Source organism: Rhinichthys klamathensis, unplaced genomic scaffold, assembly GCF_029890125.1.
Source record: "Rhinichthys klamathensis goyatoka isolate OS25496 unplaced genomic scaffold, OSU_Roscu_1.1 h1tg000003l_1, whole genome shotgun sequence".
In the NCBI taxonomy this organism is placed as follows: Eukaryota; Metazoa; Chordata; class Actinopteri; order Cypriniformes; family Leuciscidae; genus Rhinichthys; species Rhinichthys klamathensis.
In genome coordinates, this window is record NW_026606556.1 from 3,175,570 (window position 1) to 3,194,190 (window position 18,621).

The 18,621-nt window shown below is 35.1% G+C and overlaps 2 protein-coding genes across 2 annotated transcripts in view; both read left to right on the forward strand.

Annotated features, from left to right (window-relative positions):
• Positions 1–16,624, forward strand: part of rps6ka2 (ribosomal protein S6 kinase, polypeptide 2) — a 68,219-nt gene extending 51,595 nt beyond the window's left edge. Inside the window, exons 14-21 of the mRNA XM_056249439.1 lie at positions 4,292–4,417; positions 4,622–4,711; positions 7,268–7,426; positions 8,318–8,479; positions 9,743–9,819; positions 11,940–12,057; positions 13,924–14,061; positions 15,784–16,624. Of these exons, the coding sequence (XP_056105414.1) occupies positions 4,292–4,417; positions 4,622–4,711; positions 7,268–7,426; positions 8,318–8,479; positions 9,743–9,819; positions 11,940–12,057; positions 13,924–14,061; positions 15,784–15,909 (996 nt within the window). The 3' untranslated portion in view covers positions 15,910–16,624. The remainder of the gene's footprint in view (positions 1–4,291; positions 4,418–4,621; positions 4,712–7,267; positions 7,427–8,317; positions 8,480–9,742; positions 9,820–11,939; positions 12,058–13,923; positions 14,062–15,783) is intronic.
• Positions 16,625–18,100: 1,476 nt separating this feature from the next.
• The window catches only part of sft2d1 (SFT2 domain containing 1), a 28,673-nt gene continuing 28,152 nt past the window's right edge, over positions 18,101–18,621 (forward strand). The window contains exon 1 of the mRNA XM_056249481.1: positions 18,101–18,126. Within this exon, the coding sequence (XP_056105456.1) occupies positions 18,121–18,126 (6 nt within the window). The 5' untranslated portion in view covers positions 18,101–18,120. The remainder of the gene's footprint in view (positions 18,127–18,621) is intronic.

The following is an 18,621-nucleotide window of genomic DNA, read 5'->3' on the forward strand; positions in this document are numbered from 1 at the left end:
AGTTTGTGACGTCAGAAACACCAGCGATTTCAAACCGTGTTTTTGAGACTGCCTTTAGTTCACTGCAGTTTTAAAGAGAAAATACTCAGCATTGGTTTGGACTCTTGAATTTGCTCATGGTTTGTCTTAAAGCATATTTAAAACACCACATAGACATATAAACAGCATTAAAAACTTGGATTTCACCACAGGGGGACTCAAACCCTACAGGGCATGAATTTCGGCGCGGGATTGCGGGTATTGCGCATAATTCTAATCATTCCCGCAGGTCTCCCATTTTTAATGCGGGAAATTCCCGCAATCGTAATCCACACAGATTGTAAAATCAAATCATTCTTTTAACAACTATCTGTCAGACGCAATTTCACAAACAGCGTGAGTGTTCAGCGGTGCCGCGTCTTCTATCTCTTCTCTCAAAATGTGTTGTGCAAGGCAAGCATTAAGCGCTGCGGCGATAAAACACACTCGCGTTTAGGAGTCGGGACATGACGGAATATTCACTCGCACAATCGGGCCAGCAGTGCATCGTGACTGAAGTTTACCATTTGCACGTCTTTTTAAGTCTTACCAGTTTAAACATTCAAGCGATTTTAAACTAATCAGTGCTCGCACGCTCTCTGAGATGATTTTCTATGCGCACATTCATAGAAAATCCGCCTAAAAAACAGCTGGCCAGTAACAAAAGTTATTTTTCACGGATTATATTGCCTGTATACCTTCGTGAGTATACTCTAAACATAGTCGCTTTTGTCTTTAATAAGCATAAAACGCATGCCAGTATAATGAACACAGGATCCGTGCACTAGCTCTTAAAGTGACGGCAGCCATATGTGTGTGTCATTAATTTTGTTGTCAAAACAACAAAAGATAGCTTTAAGTTAAAGGAATCAGGATGAATACCCTATGTATTTAATTTATTCAGGACTAAAATACTACCCAGTGTTATTTTCCATTTGATTACTTTATTCAGTTTCTTTATATGAATAGTGTTAGACCTATTCAAAAACGTTTGTCTTTATTTGTATCTTTATTCTATTGTATTTATTTGTGCTACTTTTTTTAATTTAATTAAACAATTTAAATCAAGCAAGTGTTGTGTAAATGTACAAACCCATTGTAAAAATGCAATGAGCGCAAACATTTAGGCAAGATAAATGTAATCATTTTGTTTGGAAAAAATGCCCCACCCTCCCTTCTCCCCCTCAAACAAAAAAAAAATCCCCCCATGAGAATCATCTAAGGGGGGATTTCCACCCCATTTTACAAAACGAAATTCAGGCCCTGCCCTAGTAAGAAAACCTATACCAAAATGTTTTTAAAAAACATTATTTTCATACTGTGGCGAGCAGCACGAGGTCGAGGGACGTGAGAGGATGGTGCGAGGCCGGTGGCGTGATTAATGATGAAAGACACCTGTGAGACGCACCGGTCTCGTATCTCTCAATGAGGAGCGGAAGCATAAAGGAGGAGCGAGGACTGTGAAGATACGAGACCGTATCTTGTATCACATACTAAGTATACTACAAATCCATTAACATATTTACTGAGATATCGCTTGATACATACTGATATAAATAATGTAATAAAATTTTTTATTTGGAGTACTTCCTTATTGCACAATGTACATTTCTTAATATTAAGCCTAAAATGTGTTTTAATATCCTTAAGGATAGTATGATCTTTGCATAATATCAGTCTTTAAATGCAAGATATTTAAAGTGCACCTAAAGTATACTTGCAATAGTTCCTCTTTAGCACAATCAAATATACTTAAGTATATCTTTAGTTGGACCTCAGAACTAAGTTCAAAATTAGTTGTTCCAATATAGCAGACTTTAAGTATACCAATTTAGTATACCAAAAGTACAATTGCAGAGTATTTATAATATGCAAATAAACATGTAAATGCATTTGTAGTATACTTAGCATAAAATAAATGTATTAATACATTTTAGTATATTTATTTTTTAACTGTAGCAACATGTTAAAACCGACTCAAAAACTGCAGCAACTGCACTGCGACTTGCAAAAAAACAGAATACCTTAGCAACTGAGCGACTCAAAATACCTCAGCAACTGCATAGCAGTGCCTTAGTAACCACCCACAACACTGGCAACAGTTTTGCACTGGCAAAAATCACTTCCATTCCTTCAGAAAATGCACAAATTATGTTTCTTTGGTCATGATGATTCATGTAAGTGATGAGAAGAACCAATCAATATTTCACTCAAGCATGCTGTGCTATATTGCCGGCTAGTCACTAACATACAGGAAATATTGCAGTCAGCCTAGCCAAAGTTGTTTTCTGTATTCGTTTAACATTGGTCTTCCTGTGCGCATTCAGTTGAATCAGACCTTTTCCTCAGGGAAGTACTGTTGTGTAGCACAGCACAAAAATGAGAAGAAATAGAAAGAAAAAAGGAGACCCATGTTACATAACCTGAACTAATTCTGCCAGATGGTTCATACCTGAAGAGCTGCTTTATTGAAGTGTCTGAGCTGACGTGGCAGTGACCGGAATGAGATGCATTGATTGGCGCGGGCACAATGGCACATGAGCAGATGTCTGTTCTGCGGTGCCGTCTTTCTGATCTGATCTGGCATCTGCCGAGCATACGATATTAACTTACTCTGATAGGGCTCATGAAGATGCATGAGTGCAGCTATTTGTGGAAGATTTCTAAACCTGTGCTGTGAATTGCTTTTGTTTTGGGGAGGCGTTTCGCACACCTGAACATGCCGTCGATTATTTGCATATTTGACGTATATATGTCAGTTTCACTTTTCACTTCTATCTCCATGCACTGTTACAAAGCATTGAAGACTAGATGTGTATTTCCCGAAGGAAAAAGCAGTGCTTGCAAGGCAGCAAAATAATGGTGTTAAAGTTTAGGTTCTGTGCATGTTCATCCACATGATTTTCGAAACATAGAGGTACAAAACTGAGCGTGCTCAGAATAATTTTGATTCCCCTGAGAAATATGTCCATTTTAAGATGTCTAGAGAGCAAATTTTGGATAACAATAGCTTTTAAAAAAAAAACATGTACCAATAGAGTTTTTTGTTGTTGTTGTTGTTGTCAGTGGGGGAAAAAAAAGTTCACAAAAAAGTTTTTAAAAATTCCTCAAAAGTTAAAGGGAGATTTCACTTTTGTTTTCTTTTTTTTTTTTTTTTGCTGAACTATCCATTTAAATTTTAAGCACAGACCAGCCATTGACATATTAATATGCAGACACATGTGGATTTCTTGTCAAAAAGAGAAAATTAAAGGAAGAAAGGAAAAATAGTTAGCAAATATACAGTACTGTTTTTTAATAGGCTAAATAACTGTCCTAAAAAAAACATTTAAGCCACTTTTTACCTGGTTCTATGCAGGTCTGAGGATGGTAAGTGAATTTACTGAAAGGCTATTTACTGAAAGGCTATCAAGAAACTGTATTATGCTGAAAACAGTTCCAAATGAGTTGTTTACATCCCTGGATATTACTGTTGGTCAAGATGTATTTGGCGTTTCAGTCATTGATGAGTGCTGTTAGACTGCTGATCAGCTCAGATGAGAAAGTCTTGGCATTTTATCTTTGCAGCACTCTAGTACAGTTATTAGTAGGCAATTATTTCACAACTTTTATTATACACTGGATCCGGATCTCTGGGAACTCAGTGGTGGGAAAGGCCATAGTTTTGATCATTCATTAAAAAAAGAAGAGGCCAAACTCAGTTTAGTATGTAAATGTTACAGTGATGTAATTGAACATTGTAACAAAGTCAATGGTACATTTTCAAATTATACATGAATGTCTGTACATTTGCATTTTTCTAAAAAATACAAATGCAAAGTCTTTTGAAAAATAAGAGGTGTTATGTGTTGCAGAAAACCAGATGGTGAAATGTTCAGTCAGTTTCAGATATATGGGGTGCTGTTAAAGATGTAGGCTGGTAAGTGAAAAGTTGTATGGTCAAACCCCCTCAAAGGAGATATGAATTGTCATCATTGTGCCCTTGAGCAAGACATTTAACCTCAGGTTACTCCTGGAGGACAGCTATTGTGTGCTGTAAAGTTGCTTGGGGTTAAATCGTCATCCACAGTGGACACTGGAGCCACACTTTAAAATGTATGAATGCCACTGGATTAGATTGCAATAAATCATCAATGAATAGACACGCTGTTCAAAATGAAGACACATTCTGGTTGTCAAAAGTTAATGGAACATTAATGTAATGTTGTCATTTCACTGTTAATATCAATTAAATAATCATTATTTTCATGTGTGTTGTTGTTTTATAATGCAGCAACTTCATGGCAACAACATTCATTTCACTGACGGCTATGAGTTGAAGGAGGATATTGGCATCGGAGCGTATTCGGTCTGCAAACGCTGTGTTCACAGAATCACCAGTGTGGAGTATGCTGTTAAAGTGAGTATAAAATCTACTCTTTAAAAGCACTGGGTTTCATTAAATGCTCTTTGATTGACAAAACACACAATGCAGAGTATTATTTAGTGAACCGCAGAGGCTGTTTCATAAGAGCCTCTTGATGAATTATCATATAGGACAGCATCATTCAGTGTCAGTCGAAGCTTTATCAGACACCGCTTTGACAAGCCCACTTCATTTCAGATTATTGACAGAGCCAAGAAGGACCCGTCTGAAGAGATTGAGATTCTTCTGCGATACGGCCAGCACCCAAACATCATTACTCTGAAAGATGTGAGTCACAATTTGAAAAAAGAAAGAAATGCTACTTTAGTTTTATGGAGACTAGTAGGCGACTGTTTTTGATCATTTATTCTCTGCCCACAGTTTTGTAATTTAAATTTAGTGTTTCTAAACTGTACTCATGGATTTTAACACTTTTTAACTTTTCTGTCTTTGGTTTATGTTGGATTGTATATCTAAAGAAGATATATAATTTTATAATGAAGAAGTTAATAGAGGATTACAGTTTCATAAAATGTAGTTTTCAATAATATTTTGCCCATTTTTATGTTTATTAAATTAACTTTTAAATAAAAAAATGGACCAAATAGAAGAATGCTTAATTTCCCAGAAAACTCTAATTGACTATATATTTTATATAGTCAATCGAAAGGGTATGCATTGATGTCACGTCCCCTCAGCCAGAATAAGTTGCAAAACATCCTGCAACATGACTGGCTTTAATAGGGGAAACTGCAAAAACGTGTATCTGCTCAAATTAAAGGCATTTGGACTTGACAGTGATCCTTGCAACAACTAACCAAAGAACCAGTGGTCCATGGACATCGACATGTGGCCAGGAATCGGGTTTCCTGACATTTATATGTACCTAATTTTGACACCAGGGGAAATACATAAACTGTGAACGCTTTATCTGTTAGACAACACTATAAATACGATAGGTAGATCTAAATCAGAATGATTACTTTTTTCATTGTTATATACACTGCCTGGCCAAAAATAAAATAGGCAAATGCTTAAGAGTCTATGATTGGATCATTATTGCAGTTATTATTATGTTTCTAGTAGTTATATGTTTGGCAACAGTTCTTCTAACCCTAATTGATGGAGTGTGTAGCTTTTCATTTCTTAACCAACCATGTACGAAGACTCATCATGGCCATATTCCAGTATGACATTGTCAAGATTCATCAGGCTCAAATTGTGAAAGAATGGTTGGGAGGGAGCATGAAGAATCATTTTCACACATTTTTTTTTTTTGGCAGTGTATCATATCGTTCATCTTGCTATGACTTTCTGTAAAGCTTCTTGGAAACGATGTGTATTGTGAAACGATATACAATTAAGTTTGACTTGACTTGACTTCAAGACAGGATTTGTTGGTGAAATTAAAGTGACGAGAACATCAATGAATTCTCTGGTTTTAAAGTTATCTGGATAACCGTCCGCTGTTATTGTCAGGCAGACGATACAGAGTTCTGCTGTGTAAACTGAATCCATTTTAGAAGTTCTTTGTGCTCCTATCTTTTTATCTATCCATCTAAACTTGTTTTGTAAGGGAAACTGGAGTTGTCAACATTATCTAACCATCCCTGTTTGTAGAACACAATGCTAATCATAATGTCTGTTTTTTAATACATGCTGACCAAAACTTTACAGTTATGCAGAATGTAAGATGGTAAATATTGAATTGATGAGTTGTCAATACATTATATAACCTTGGGTATGATTTTACCACAAAATTCAACATATCTGACACAAAACGGTAACTGCAAATTCACGTTTCACTGCCTGGAGGTCAGATGTTTCTGCAAATTGCATTTGCTGATCCATTTGCTTCTCTTTTCTGTTGCATTCGGCAGTCTGTAAAAATATAGCTCCGATCACTTGTTGAATCTATTTGTACAGTCAATTGTACAGCTCTTTCCCATTGTAGATGTGTTTTTGTGTGCTTTCACTGCATTCAAGCTGAACACCAAAGCTTCTACTCCGTCTTTTTGCCACTCAGTGGGTGTAACCGCAGTGACTCCGCCTACTGTGACATCATGTGCATACCCTCCATAGATTCCAATTTTGATATCAATATTCTGTCACTCTTTAGATCAGGGTCCAATTCTCACTATTAACTATGACTTTTCCCTCAATAAACACCGAATTACTGCTTATTAATAGTTAGTTAGGTAGTTGTTAAGTTAAGGTATTGGACAGGATTAAGGGATGTCGAATATGGCCATGCAGAATAAGCCATTAATATGTGATTTATAAGTACTAATAAACAGCCAATATCCTAGTAATATCCATGCTAATAACCAACTATAGTGAGAATTGGACCCTAAACTAAAGTGTTACCCGATATTCATTTTCATAAAGTTAGGTCTAAAAATGGTGCGATTAGCTTGGAGAGACTCTTTAGTTTAGAGAAATGTCTAATCAGTTGGGTAAAAATAAATGTTATTCTTCATATCAGGAAATAAGTAGACATAATTAGTCCAAATTAGCTAATGGACTAATGCAACTCTTCTGTTGTGTGTTGAAATTCTTCGAATTCCGTTTCAGATTCCTTTCTGTAATTCCAATTCAACATCCTGTGCAAAGTTGCCAAATCAATCTTAAATTCTTGGACGGAAAGGAATTCAGAATGTTTCCAAAACACTGCACCCCAATAACATAATTTGATTTTTTTTTTTTTACCAAGTTAACCTGCATTACCATTGATGAGCAAATGTCACCAGATCTTTTGTGGTTAGATAAGCTCATGTCTGTGAGTGAGAGCTGCATGAGTGCACTGTGATGCAGAGAGTGAGTGTGTTGTGCTGTGTGCTGCAGGTCTATGATGATGGCAAGTTTGTGTATCTGGTGATGGAGCTGATGAGAGGAGGAGAGCTGCTGGACCGGATCCTGCAGCAGAAGTGCTTCTCAGAGCGGGAGACCTCAGCCGTGCTCTGCACCATCACCAAGACTGTGGAGTATCTGCATTCACAGGGGGTCAGTTTGCGTGTGGTCACAGAGGGGACACTATTGTAAGGATCTAAAGCACAAGTGCACTTAAGTCGTGTCCGAAACTTTTGCTTGTTTAACGACGGGAAAAATGGTCTAAAAGGGTTGTCCCTATTCTCTTAATGAGTAATGGGTGTGTTTTGGGCGTAACGTGCAAAAAAACAATCAGAGTCTCATCTCCCATTCCCTTTAAAAGCCAGTTGCGCTCGTGCCATGGCGGATTAGCTATTTATATGACGGAATTTGCCAGTGGAAAAACTGAACGCTTCTCCAGAGAGGAAACGGATCTGCTTGTGCGTGAGGAAAGTGCGAGCAGACCATCTACGGGACAAGCCGGATTCCACCATATCTTTCTGTACACAATATTAATCTCTTACATTGTAATGCTTTTATTTTTAATATTTAATATATTTAATATTTGTAATAAGCAGAGTGTAAGCGCGTTGTGGACCCGCCTACAGGCTCATATTACTAATGTGCCCTATAACAAAATAAATATTGCGCCATTGACTTTAGACCAGGTTTCAGTCGGTCAATGGCGCAGTCTATTTCAGTTGCCTCAAAATAATGTGCCTGAACACACCTCGGTTTCAGACCAGCAGCCCATGGGCGCACAAATGGGCACAAATGCAATTGATATTTAAACAACGTGGCGCAGGACGTGAAAATGATAACTGCGTTTATGGCTGAAACTAGCAAAAAACACTTGCCTGTCGCTGCATTGCGCCGGGTGTATGATAGGGCCCTAAATAGTTAGTTGTTCAGTTGCTATGGTAAATGTACCATAAAAGTTGTAATCCAACAAATTACACAAATTTTGTTCACTTTTAAGTCACATTGTAGCATGTACTGCATCATTGTTTCTACTTCTGTGTTCAGGTTGTGCATCGAGACTTGAAGCCCAGTAACATCCTGTACGTGGATGAAACAGGCGACCCAGAGTCCATCAGAATCTGTGATTTTGGCTTTGCCAAACAGTTGAGGGCTGAAAATGGTCTGCTCATGACACCGTGCTACACTGCAAACTTTGTGGCTCCAGAGGTACTTTTGAATCCATTTATCTTTTTCTGTGGAGTTATGATGTATTAATCTAAAAAAAACCTGCATTTTTCAATGTTTGTAAATGTCATACACATTTAACCCTTCAATTATTTAATTATAAATTATTTAACCCTCTGGTGCTCTTTGGTCATTTTTGACCGAATTTTTTTTTTTATTATTCTAAATAGTATGAAACTTGTTAAAGTTTTGGCACTTGCAATGCGAACACACACACACACTCACACAAAAAATGTTTTTAAAAAGATTTTGCATTTATTGAAACAAGATGACAGAAGTAAATTCAGACATGAGAGAACAGAAAGTGGCAGCAACTGCACCCAATACTACCATAAATTAGCAACACTATTCAAAGAATATGGGAAACACTATGAGTATTTATACACAAGATTTAACAAGTATTTATACACAAGAGGGATGACTAGGGACAGGTGCCGGTGATTGGTTGTTATGGGTACTAATGAGGGTAACTGACACAAACAAGGGTAGCTATGGCAATAAACAAGGCAGGAAAGACCATAAGGGAAACAGGAACTGAACATAGATTCCTATGAACATAGAAACAATGGGAATGGAGAAAACAGTTCAAATTAAAAGTCCTAAAACAAAACAAAAGGCACACAAACAAAATCTTACTGAAAGCTCATTTTTTGAGACATTAAGATCAAATTGGCAATTTTCTCACAGTTTTACAGTAAACGTGTTTTGGAAAATGTACATTTCATATAAACATTGAAGAAACAATTTTTTGTGCATTTTTCATAACAATAAATGTAAAATTCTATAACTTTTTTTAAAGTTCACTTTTTCAAACTTTCACTTTAGCAATAATCTGCCAAGTGTCTTCTTTAAAAAGAGACCAAACTTAAGTCTGTGCTCCAAATAATTTAAGATTTATGAGAGTTTAAGTTAAATTTCATTTTCAGATCTATGCTCAAAATCTATGCCTAAACTCAAAAAGATACTGTATATGGATTATAACTACTGCATTAATATAATTTAGTACCATAAATCCCCTAAAATAAAACTAAGATATCGAACTATAATATAGTACATTCATTTAATAATAAAAAAAAAAAAAAAAAAAAAAAAAAAGCTGTGATTATTAGGGGTCAGGGTTAAAATAACAATTGTGTATGTGTATTGTTTAAACATTGAAAATATGCTGAAATGTTTGAAAAAAGTGTGTTTTTTATGATCTGTTTATGAGATTATGAGACAACAACAAACCTGTGATTCATACAGGTCCTGAAGAAACAGGGATATGATGCCGCCTGCGATATCTGGAGTCTGGGAATCTTACTTTACACCATGCTGGCAGGGTAAGTTGAGTCTTAACTGGATATATCTTATATATTACATATAAACTAAAGTTTAAAAGTTTGCAGTCAGTAAGAGCTTTTTTATTATTATTTAAATATATATACTCATACATATGAATTGATCAAAAGTGACAGTAAAGACTTTTAAATTGTTACAAAAAAATATTTTTAATTTTAATAATATTTAACAATATATAAACAATATTTTTGTTCAAATAAATGCAGCTTTGGTGAGCATGAGACACTTCTTACTTGAAGGGGTGTGCATAAGACTGACATGACACCTTCATAATCATGACATGACATGTCATGAATATGAAGGAGGTTTCATGCATGTTTATGACAACTGTCATTAAGTGTCATTCGCTCTTAGCTTTATGGGTTAACATTACATTAAACTGTCATGCGGTTGGTTTTGACATTGGCTGTCATGAGGCCATTATAACCTTTTAATGACAAATTCAATTTGTACCACTGTAGTTGAGGTCAAGAAAAATATTCATGACACAGTTCTAATGGCCTTATGACTGCCAATGTCAAAACCAACCACCTGACAGTTTAATGCAATGTTAACCCATAAAGCTAAGTGGTTTCTTAAGTTTGATAATTAATCTGCTATGTCATGTTTATGACATATTTATGACAATTTATGTTGTCTTGGTAATGTCAAGTTGTCATTACCAAGACACTGACAGGTTATGATGTATTGGTTTATGTCAAGTTGTCATAACAAAGACATCTCAAACAATGTCATATTTGCATTAAAAATGTCATAATTGAGCGAATGACACTTAATGACAGTTGTCATAAACATGCATGAAACCTCCTTCATATTCATGACATGTGTCATGTCATCATTATGAAGGTGTCATGTCAGTCTTATGCACACCCCTTCAAGTAAAGTGTTACCGAAACTTCTTTCAAAAACATCTTACAAATCTTACTAGCCCCAAAGTTTTGAACAGTAGTGTATGAAGTATAAATATACTGTATAATCGCTACCAGGCAAAAGTTTGTAAACATTTGACTGCATTTTTGTTTCTTATGATATGAAAACCTTCAGGTCTAATTAGTTTTGTAGACAAATATAAATTGTATCTACATATGTTCTAAAATAAACTATACAGTAGTTTTAATAAAGACGAGATAATGAAGAAGGAGTCGTTGTTTAGCATACATGTGAATCTTCAATAGTGTTAAAAAAAAGCATCCCAAAATGCACCTCATCTGCCCCAGCAGAGATGGAATCTAGAAAAAGATTGCAGAGGCTCGATGATGAAATATTTGATTGTTTTTTGTGGTCATTACATAATTCCCATGTGACTATTTTGTGACCTTTATTGTTATTCTGATATGTGGAAAAATAGTAATAATAAAGAATAAGTAGCTGTGCCAAAACCAGATAACAATGTTACACTACAGTAATATAGGTCACTTTCAAAAGTAGTAGAAAGAAAACCACTCCTAGTAAAATGATAATAATAAAAAAAACCTTCACCACCATCCTCACATACGTCCATTATACATGATTGATCTAATCTAACGGTCGCATGCACCCATTCATCATTAATAATAATCAAAATATGAACAGATTCTATTTGTTGCTCTCAATGAACTGACAGTATTAAGGCATGCTTTATTTAAGATAACCTTTAGAACCTTTAACCATCAGAATGATTTCAATAAAAATCATCTACACACATGACCTAAGAGCACAGCCTTAATTTTCTACAAAATTATGAGTGATTTATCAACACAAACAAATCAAAACCCTATGTAGAGCATCCTTTTCCCCATTGCCCGGATGAGGGGATTACTAGGTAAGCCGGGTCGAGTCACAGAGTAATTGTAACTGAACACAATGCTAGAGCTATCAGAAGCCAAGCAGCACTCTCAATTTAATGTTCCTGACTATGGATTGAGCTTTTAAACCTCTGTGTAATCAGAACATTTGAGAAAAAAAAAAAAAATTCATCTTGCTCTTCCATATGTGTTCGCTAAAAATAACTCAGTGGAAATGGGGGTATTACATTTTTTCTTTCTCTTCTCACCCTTTCTCTGAAAGGGCACATTCACAAGTTGTTTCACACACACTCAGCAGCACTCAATCTGTCCCACAGTTTCACGCCCTTCGCTAACGGCCCTGACGACACACCAGAGGAGATCTTGGCTCGCATTGGCAGTGGGAAGTTTGCCCTCTCAGGAGGCAACTGGGACACAGTGTCTGACGCAGCCAAGGTCAGCTTGCTTATTTCTGCATGTTGTGATTAGGCCTGCATGGGCAATATACTGTATATATAGCCCATAACCCAAAATGAGCATCTCAATATTATTCTGCCTTTTGACTATATTCAATATGTTTGTTAACGACATTATTTTTGTTGTTTAATATAAGAAGTAGAATCCAGTCAAAAATAATCAAGGCATGTATTTCACACTTCTTTTCACTAAATGAACATAAGTAACACTTGTAATCATTTTTAGATGTTTTTTTATTTTATTTACACTACCTGTCAAAAGTTTGGAATAATTAAGATTTTTGTAATGTAAAAAAAAAAAAAAAATATTGTGAAAAATTTTAAATAACTGTTTTCTATTTGAATATATTTCCAAATGTAATTCATTCCTGTTTATATATCTTCAGTCACATGATCCTTCAGAAATCATTCTAATATGCTGATTTGGTGCTCAAGAAAAAAATTATTATTGTTATCAATGTCGAAATCAGTTTTTGCTGCTTAATATTTCTGTATAATCCATGATACACTACCATTTAAAAGTTTAGAGTAAGATTAAAAATAAAAACAAATGAATACTCTTATTCAACAAGGACTCATTAAAACTTATCAAAAGTGACTGGAAAATAATGTTACAAAAGATTTCAAAAGATTTGAATTTTCATATTCATCAAATAATCTTGAAAAGTATTCACAAAAATATTAAGCAGCAAAAAATGTTTTCATTATTAGAAACATTATTAAGTACCAAAAGTAATTGATAATAATTGAGCAGCAAATCAGCATATTATGATTATAATGATTTCTGAAGTATCATTTGACACTGAAGAATGGAATAATGATGCTGAACATTTAGATTTGATCACAGGAATAGATTACATTTTACGATGTATTAAAATAGAAAACGGTTATTTTAAACTGTAATAATATTTCACAATATTGCTGTTTTTACTAAACTGTATTATTATTCACAAAATTAATGCTTTTAACTGTATTTTTGATCAAATACTGTCATTATTCAAAACTTTTGACTAGTATATCAATATTACTGTTCACAATTATTTAGGCATTGAAAATTCAATAAAAACCATGCAGGACGCCCATGATAATTTGAGCGATGACACAAACAAATAATTTTGTATTGTTTTATTGAATTTGATTTTAATTGATTTACAAAAATGAACTTAACCTATCAACTCGATACAATAAGGTTTCATTAGTTAGCATTAGTTAACTACTTTAGTTTACATAACTTAAGAATGAACAATACTTCTAAAGCATTTATTAATCTAAATTAATGTTAATTTAAACATTTACTTATACATTATTCAAATCAAAAGCTGTATTTATTAACATTAGTTAATCCACTGTGAACTAACATGAACAAACAACGAACAACTGTATTTTTAACTAACATTAACAAAGATTAAAGTCTTGCTTTGAAACAATCAGTATTGTCAATCACAATCACAGTTTTGTTCATTGTTAGTTCATGTTAGCTAATACAATGTTAACTAATGAAACTTTATTGTAAAGTGTTCCCATCAGCTCTTAAACCATATTGAGATGGTAAATGTAAACTATAAGTGAGACGATTGGTAAATTAAACGCTCTTTGGGAAACTTAATGACAAAATAAAAGCATGTTAACATCATCGCAATATTGCTTAATTTTATATTTCTATAATAGTGAATACATAATTGTATTTGATATACCGCCCAGCCCAAGTAATAATGTGCAAATTCAGTCTTTACTATCAGCTGTGAAGGCACTTCATCCTTTAATTCATCTTCATTAGGATCTGAATGATTTCAGCCTCAGAAAAAATAAAAATAGTAATACTTTTTTTTTGATCATCTTTGAACAGGACATTGTCACTAAAATGCTACACGTGGACCCTCATCAGCGGCTGACGGCACCTCTTGTTCTCAGACATCCCTGGATAGTGAACCGTGATGAGTTATCTCAGAGCCAGCTGATCAGACAGGACGTGCAACTGGTGAAGGTACAGTTCCTGTGACTATCATCCCATCTCTGCTGTGTTTCATCCGCTGCCAGATCCAGTCTCCACTGTCAAAGAGCGATACTGACACCTCATGTTTTCCTGTGAAACTGCATCTGATCCACTGAAAATAAACACACTTATAATAAATAGTTATTTTGACTTGGAATGGAAATAAACATTCTGATGATCTTTATAATCCTTAATGATACTTGATATCCTGGAGTCATACCTATAAATGAAAAATAATATTGTGAAACAAACTTCTTTGGCGATGTTTTTTATTTTTTATTTTAAGAAATACAGAAATAGAAATAGAGGATATCACATAAAGTAATTTGTTTTTAAATGTAATTTATTTATGTCATGACAAAGCAGAATATTCAGCATCATTTCTTTCCTATGAAACGTATGTACACAAAAATGTATGTAGCCTAATAACATAAGAACATACAACTTGAATTATTATGTTTATACATTAACTCAAACTCTCCCACTATCTGGCTTAAAAATTAATCGTGAGGATTCGCCACTGTCACACATGACCATTGCATGTACCCTTCGTGAAGGGATTCTGTAGTTCACTTTCATTTGGAACGCCCCTACAAATGGCGTTCCCTTTCCCGAAGTGCCCTTCAAAGGTGCAAAAATCGCCCATTATGGTGAGACCAATTGCTTGATTTTTTTTGTGGAAACTGATAAAAAAATTCAGGATGCTTTGATGAAGAGAAACTTAAATTGAACAGAATTTATGTTAAATAGAAATCTACAATGTAAAAGTAGGCCTACTGTCACTTTTGATTCATATTAGGCATCCTTGCTGAATAAATGTATTAATTCCTTTTAAAAAAAATCGTACTAAAGGCCCATTCACACCAAGAACGATAACTACAGTATAAGAATAACTATATTAGCGGCCACACCAGCGGACTTCGTTCTGTTTATTATAAGCGCGCTGCAGTTTTGTCGCCTGCCGCTTTAATTGCTCAAGCTCTCTAAAGCAGGATGGATTTTGATTAGCTGTCAATGTTATCATCATTCATCAGCTGGAAAAAATTATCCTGAAAGTGATTCCAACGATATCATCATGTCTCTGTTCCGTTATCATTATAGTTGTGGTGTGGACTCTCTTTTCTTTTATATTTAGAACGATTTTTAGAGCAATATCTTTAACCGTTATCGTTAGCTATCGTCCTTTGTGTGAATGGGCCTTAAAGGGATAGTTCACCAAAAAATATTTTTTTTTTTATTATTTTCTCACCCTCAAGTTGTTCCAAACATGTATGAATGTCTCTCTTCTGCTGAACACAAAATAATATATTTTGTAATCAAACAGTTGTGGGGCACCATTGACTTCCATAGTATTTTTTCCCTCCAGACTATGGAAGTCAATGGGATCCATCAACTTTTTGGTTACAAGCATTCTTCAAAATATCTTCTTTTGTGTTCAGCAGAAGAAATTAATTCTACAGGTTTGGAACAACTTGAGGGTAAGTAGATGATGACCGAATTTTCATATTTGGGTGAACTATCCTTTAAACCCTAAACTTTTGAACAATAATGCTACTGTCAACGTCAGGCAACTAACATTAAATATTGTTGCATACAAAATTGTAAATGTCACTTTGAATTGTCACAGATACTACTTGGCACTATTTGGGTTTCATCTAATGTTTTGACTGTATAATTCATGATATATTAATTCAATCTGACATCATTTTGTAGGGGGCGATGGCTGCCACATACTCCGCTCTGAATCGATCCCCTCAAGCCCCAAAACTGGAACCAGTGCTCTCTTCCAGTTTGGCTCAGAGAAGAGGCATGAAAAGACTAACATCCACTCGTCTATAGCACTTCAGCCAGACACAGGAGCGTCTACAGCTTTAAGAAATGTCAGAGCGTCCAGGCTTTTGGACAAGGTACCAGACGTGCATCCGGAGCAGAGTGGAAAAATATTGGATTGATCACGGAGTGTCACAGTGATCTCCAAAGAGAGACAAATGATCTGCCAAGTGACTCCGCTGATGTCGAGATTGATGAGGGCCAGATGCAAACATCACAGCTGTCAGTGCTCAAAAACTGATCTTTCAGAGCGCTGCGCTGTTTTGTGTGTGTGTGCCACCCCTGTGAACACTGGAGTGTAGCATCATGGAGTGTTTCGTTTTATAGCAAAGATCACAGTTATCTTTCCCAAAGGTGCGGTCAGTCGGAAATCCAGTCGTTCATAAAAGTTGCTACTTCTTGCTGCAGACACTTAAATTAGAGCCATGTAGAAGTTAGTCGAAGATGCTTTGGTCTTTTATGGTGACAGTGCTGCACCTTTAATGTGCCAGCACTATTAGCATCTTTTGAACATGCATGCCATGTACAGTATGTATTTTTATGACAAACAAATGGTTCTAACATGCTAATGAAAGCACAAAGAACATATTTTATGTCATTTTGGTTTTTGTTTTACTAGTTGATTGGGCTTATGTAATGCTGAGACGATTTACAAAAACAGCTGTTTATATTTTTTTCATCTTGCATATTTGGACCAAATTGGTTGATTTGTTTATTTATTTGCTTATTTATTTAATCTATTTGTTGATATGCATGTGTATCTTTATTTCTGTTTATTTACTTATTTATGTTTATTGAAGATAAAATGTTTTATCTAATTATTCTTAAGTGACCTTTATGCATAAGCACGAAACCTAAACAAGTGCCACACATTTGCACTAGATTGATTGAACAATGATAAAGAAATAAAGTTTAGAATATAAACATGTGCATGTATTTGAACTTTCATAGAAATGTTAAAATAAAAAAGTGAAAAAATATAGTTCGAACTAGACGAACAAAATGTATCCAACTTATTGTTAAGGATTTGCATCAATGATCTTGAAAAGCCGACATGCTTTATGTACTGAGGTCATCATCTATTACATAATATTACATTTATACATTATAATCTTCTGTTAGATGATGTGTGAGACGACCTTAACCATTATTCTTCCATCAGAAGTCATAACTTGCAGTTACACTTTATTTCGATGGCCCACTTTAGACATTCTACTAACTATAAGTAACTTTGCAACTTACATGTCAACTACCACCAGTAATTGGAGTATTCTACTTCATTATCTGCTAATACTTTATTTTGATGCTCTCCAACAGACATATACAGAATATTTGCAACTACATTTCAACTTAACCCGAACACTAACACCGAACAGTCTATACTCTAACGAGAGTTAGTTGATATGTAGTTGCAAAGTTACTAATAGTAGAATGTCTAATTTAGACTATCGAAATAAAGTGTAACCCAAGTTACCTATGCATTAGTTAATAACCATGTATTAGATCTGCTGTCCACACATAGCACTCTGCTTAATTAAGAATAATCTGACATTTTATTTGCATGCCATACACAATTTGTAGAAGCCTCTGAAAGTTAAATGATATCAGTACAGATGAAAAAAAAAAAAACTTAATTTTGTATGATAAAAAAAGACTCTCTAGAAGACCAGTCCTGTATTTTTTAATAAATATGATCAACGCCTTTTCCGAAATGAAGCTCTGCTAAAGGGATAGTTCACCCAAAAACGAAAATGTTGTCATCATTTACTCACCCTCAAGTTGTTCCAAAACTGTATGAGTTTATTTCTTCTGTTGAACACAAAAGACTATATTTCGAAGAATGTTGGTAACCACTGACAGTTGATGGTAGCAGTTATAAAGTACGTTACGCACATGCGCACGCTTCGAAAGCGACGCAAAATCTGACTAACTAAAAGACGTAACGTTAAATGACATTATGTAGGCCTATTCTAAATAAAAGATAGCCTACGGATTGTACTGAAGGTCAGCTTGCTTATTTGGCTCAATATGAGGATTTATTGAGCCCACATGTCATGCAAACATGAAACTAAAGCTTCTAACTAGGCTACAGGTCGAGACTTGTCCTTCCAACGACACTTTGCGATGCTCTTTGCACCGCCTCGTTAAACTATGCTGATAACGACGGAACTTGCGACCATAGTTGGCTAATGCTTTTGGGCAACGCAAACTTGGAGCAACATGTGGGTGAGTAAATGATGACAGAATTTTACATTTTGGGTGAACCGTCCCAGAGAAACACATTCTGGTCTGTGAGGTCCTTCAGCCAAACACTCGGTCTTTTGCCGGCTGATGTGGCTTATTTTTTTTACATGTGAAATATGAAGCTTTAGGTTTTTGTGGTGGACGTTTTTTGTTTTGTTTTGTTTTTTGACAAAACCCAGGAACGTTTATGTCAGTGCATCAGTGGTTCTACTAGCTAAACTAAACTAGCCTACACAGTTTATGCTGCTGATCATCAGGTGTAGAGACAGTGACTAGTGATAGCCTACCTACCAAACCGCAAAAGTATAGGATCTGTCCTTGCTAAAGAAATAATTACTTTATGCTCTGTGTTGGCTTGCATCTAGGCCTACCAAAAAAAAAATAATAATAAAGAAAGAAAATACATAAAAATGTGATCAAACTGGTGTAAATTTTATTGTGTGATATGCATGGACCGAATGTGGTCTTAGCCTACTG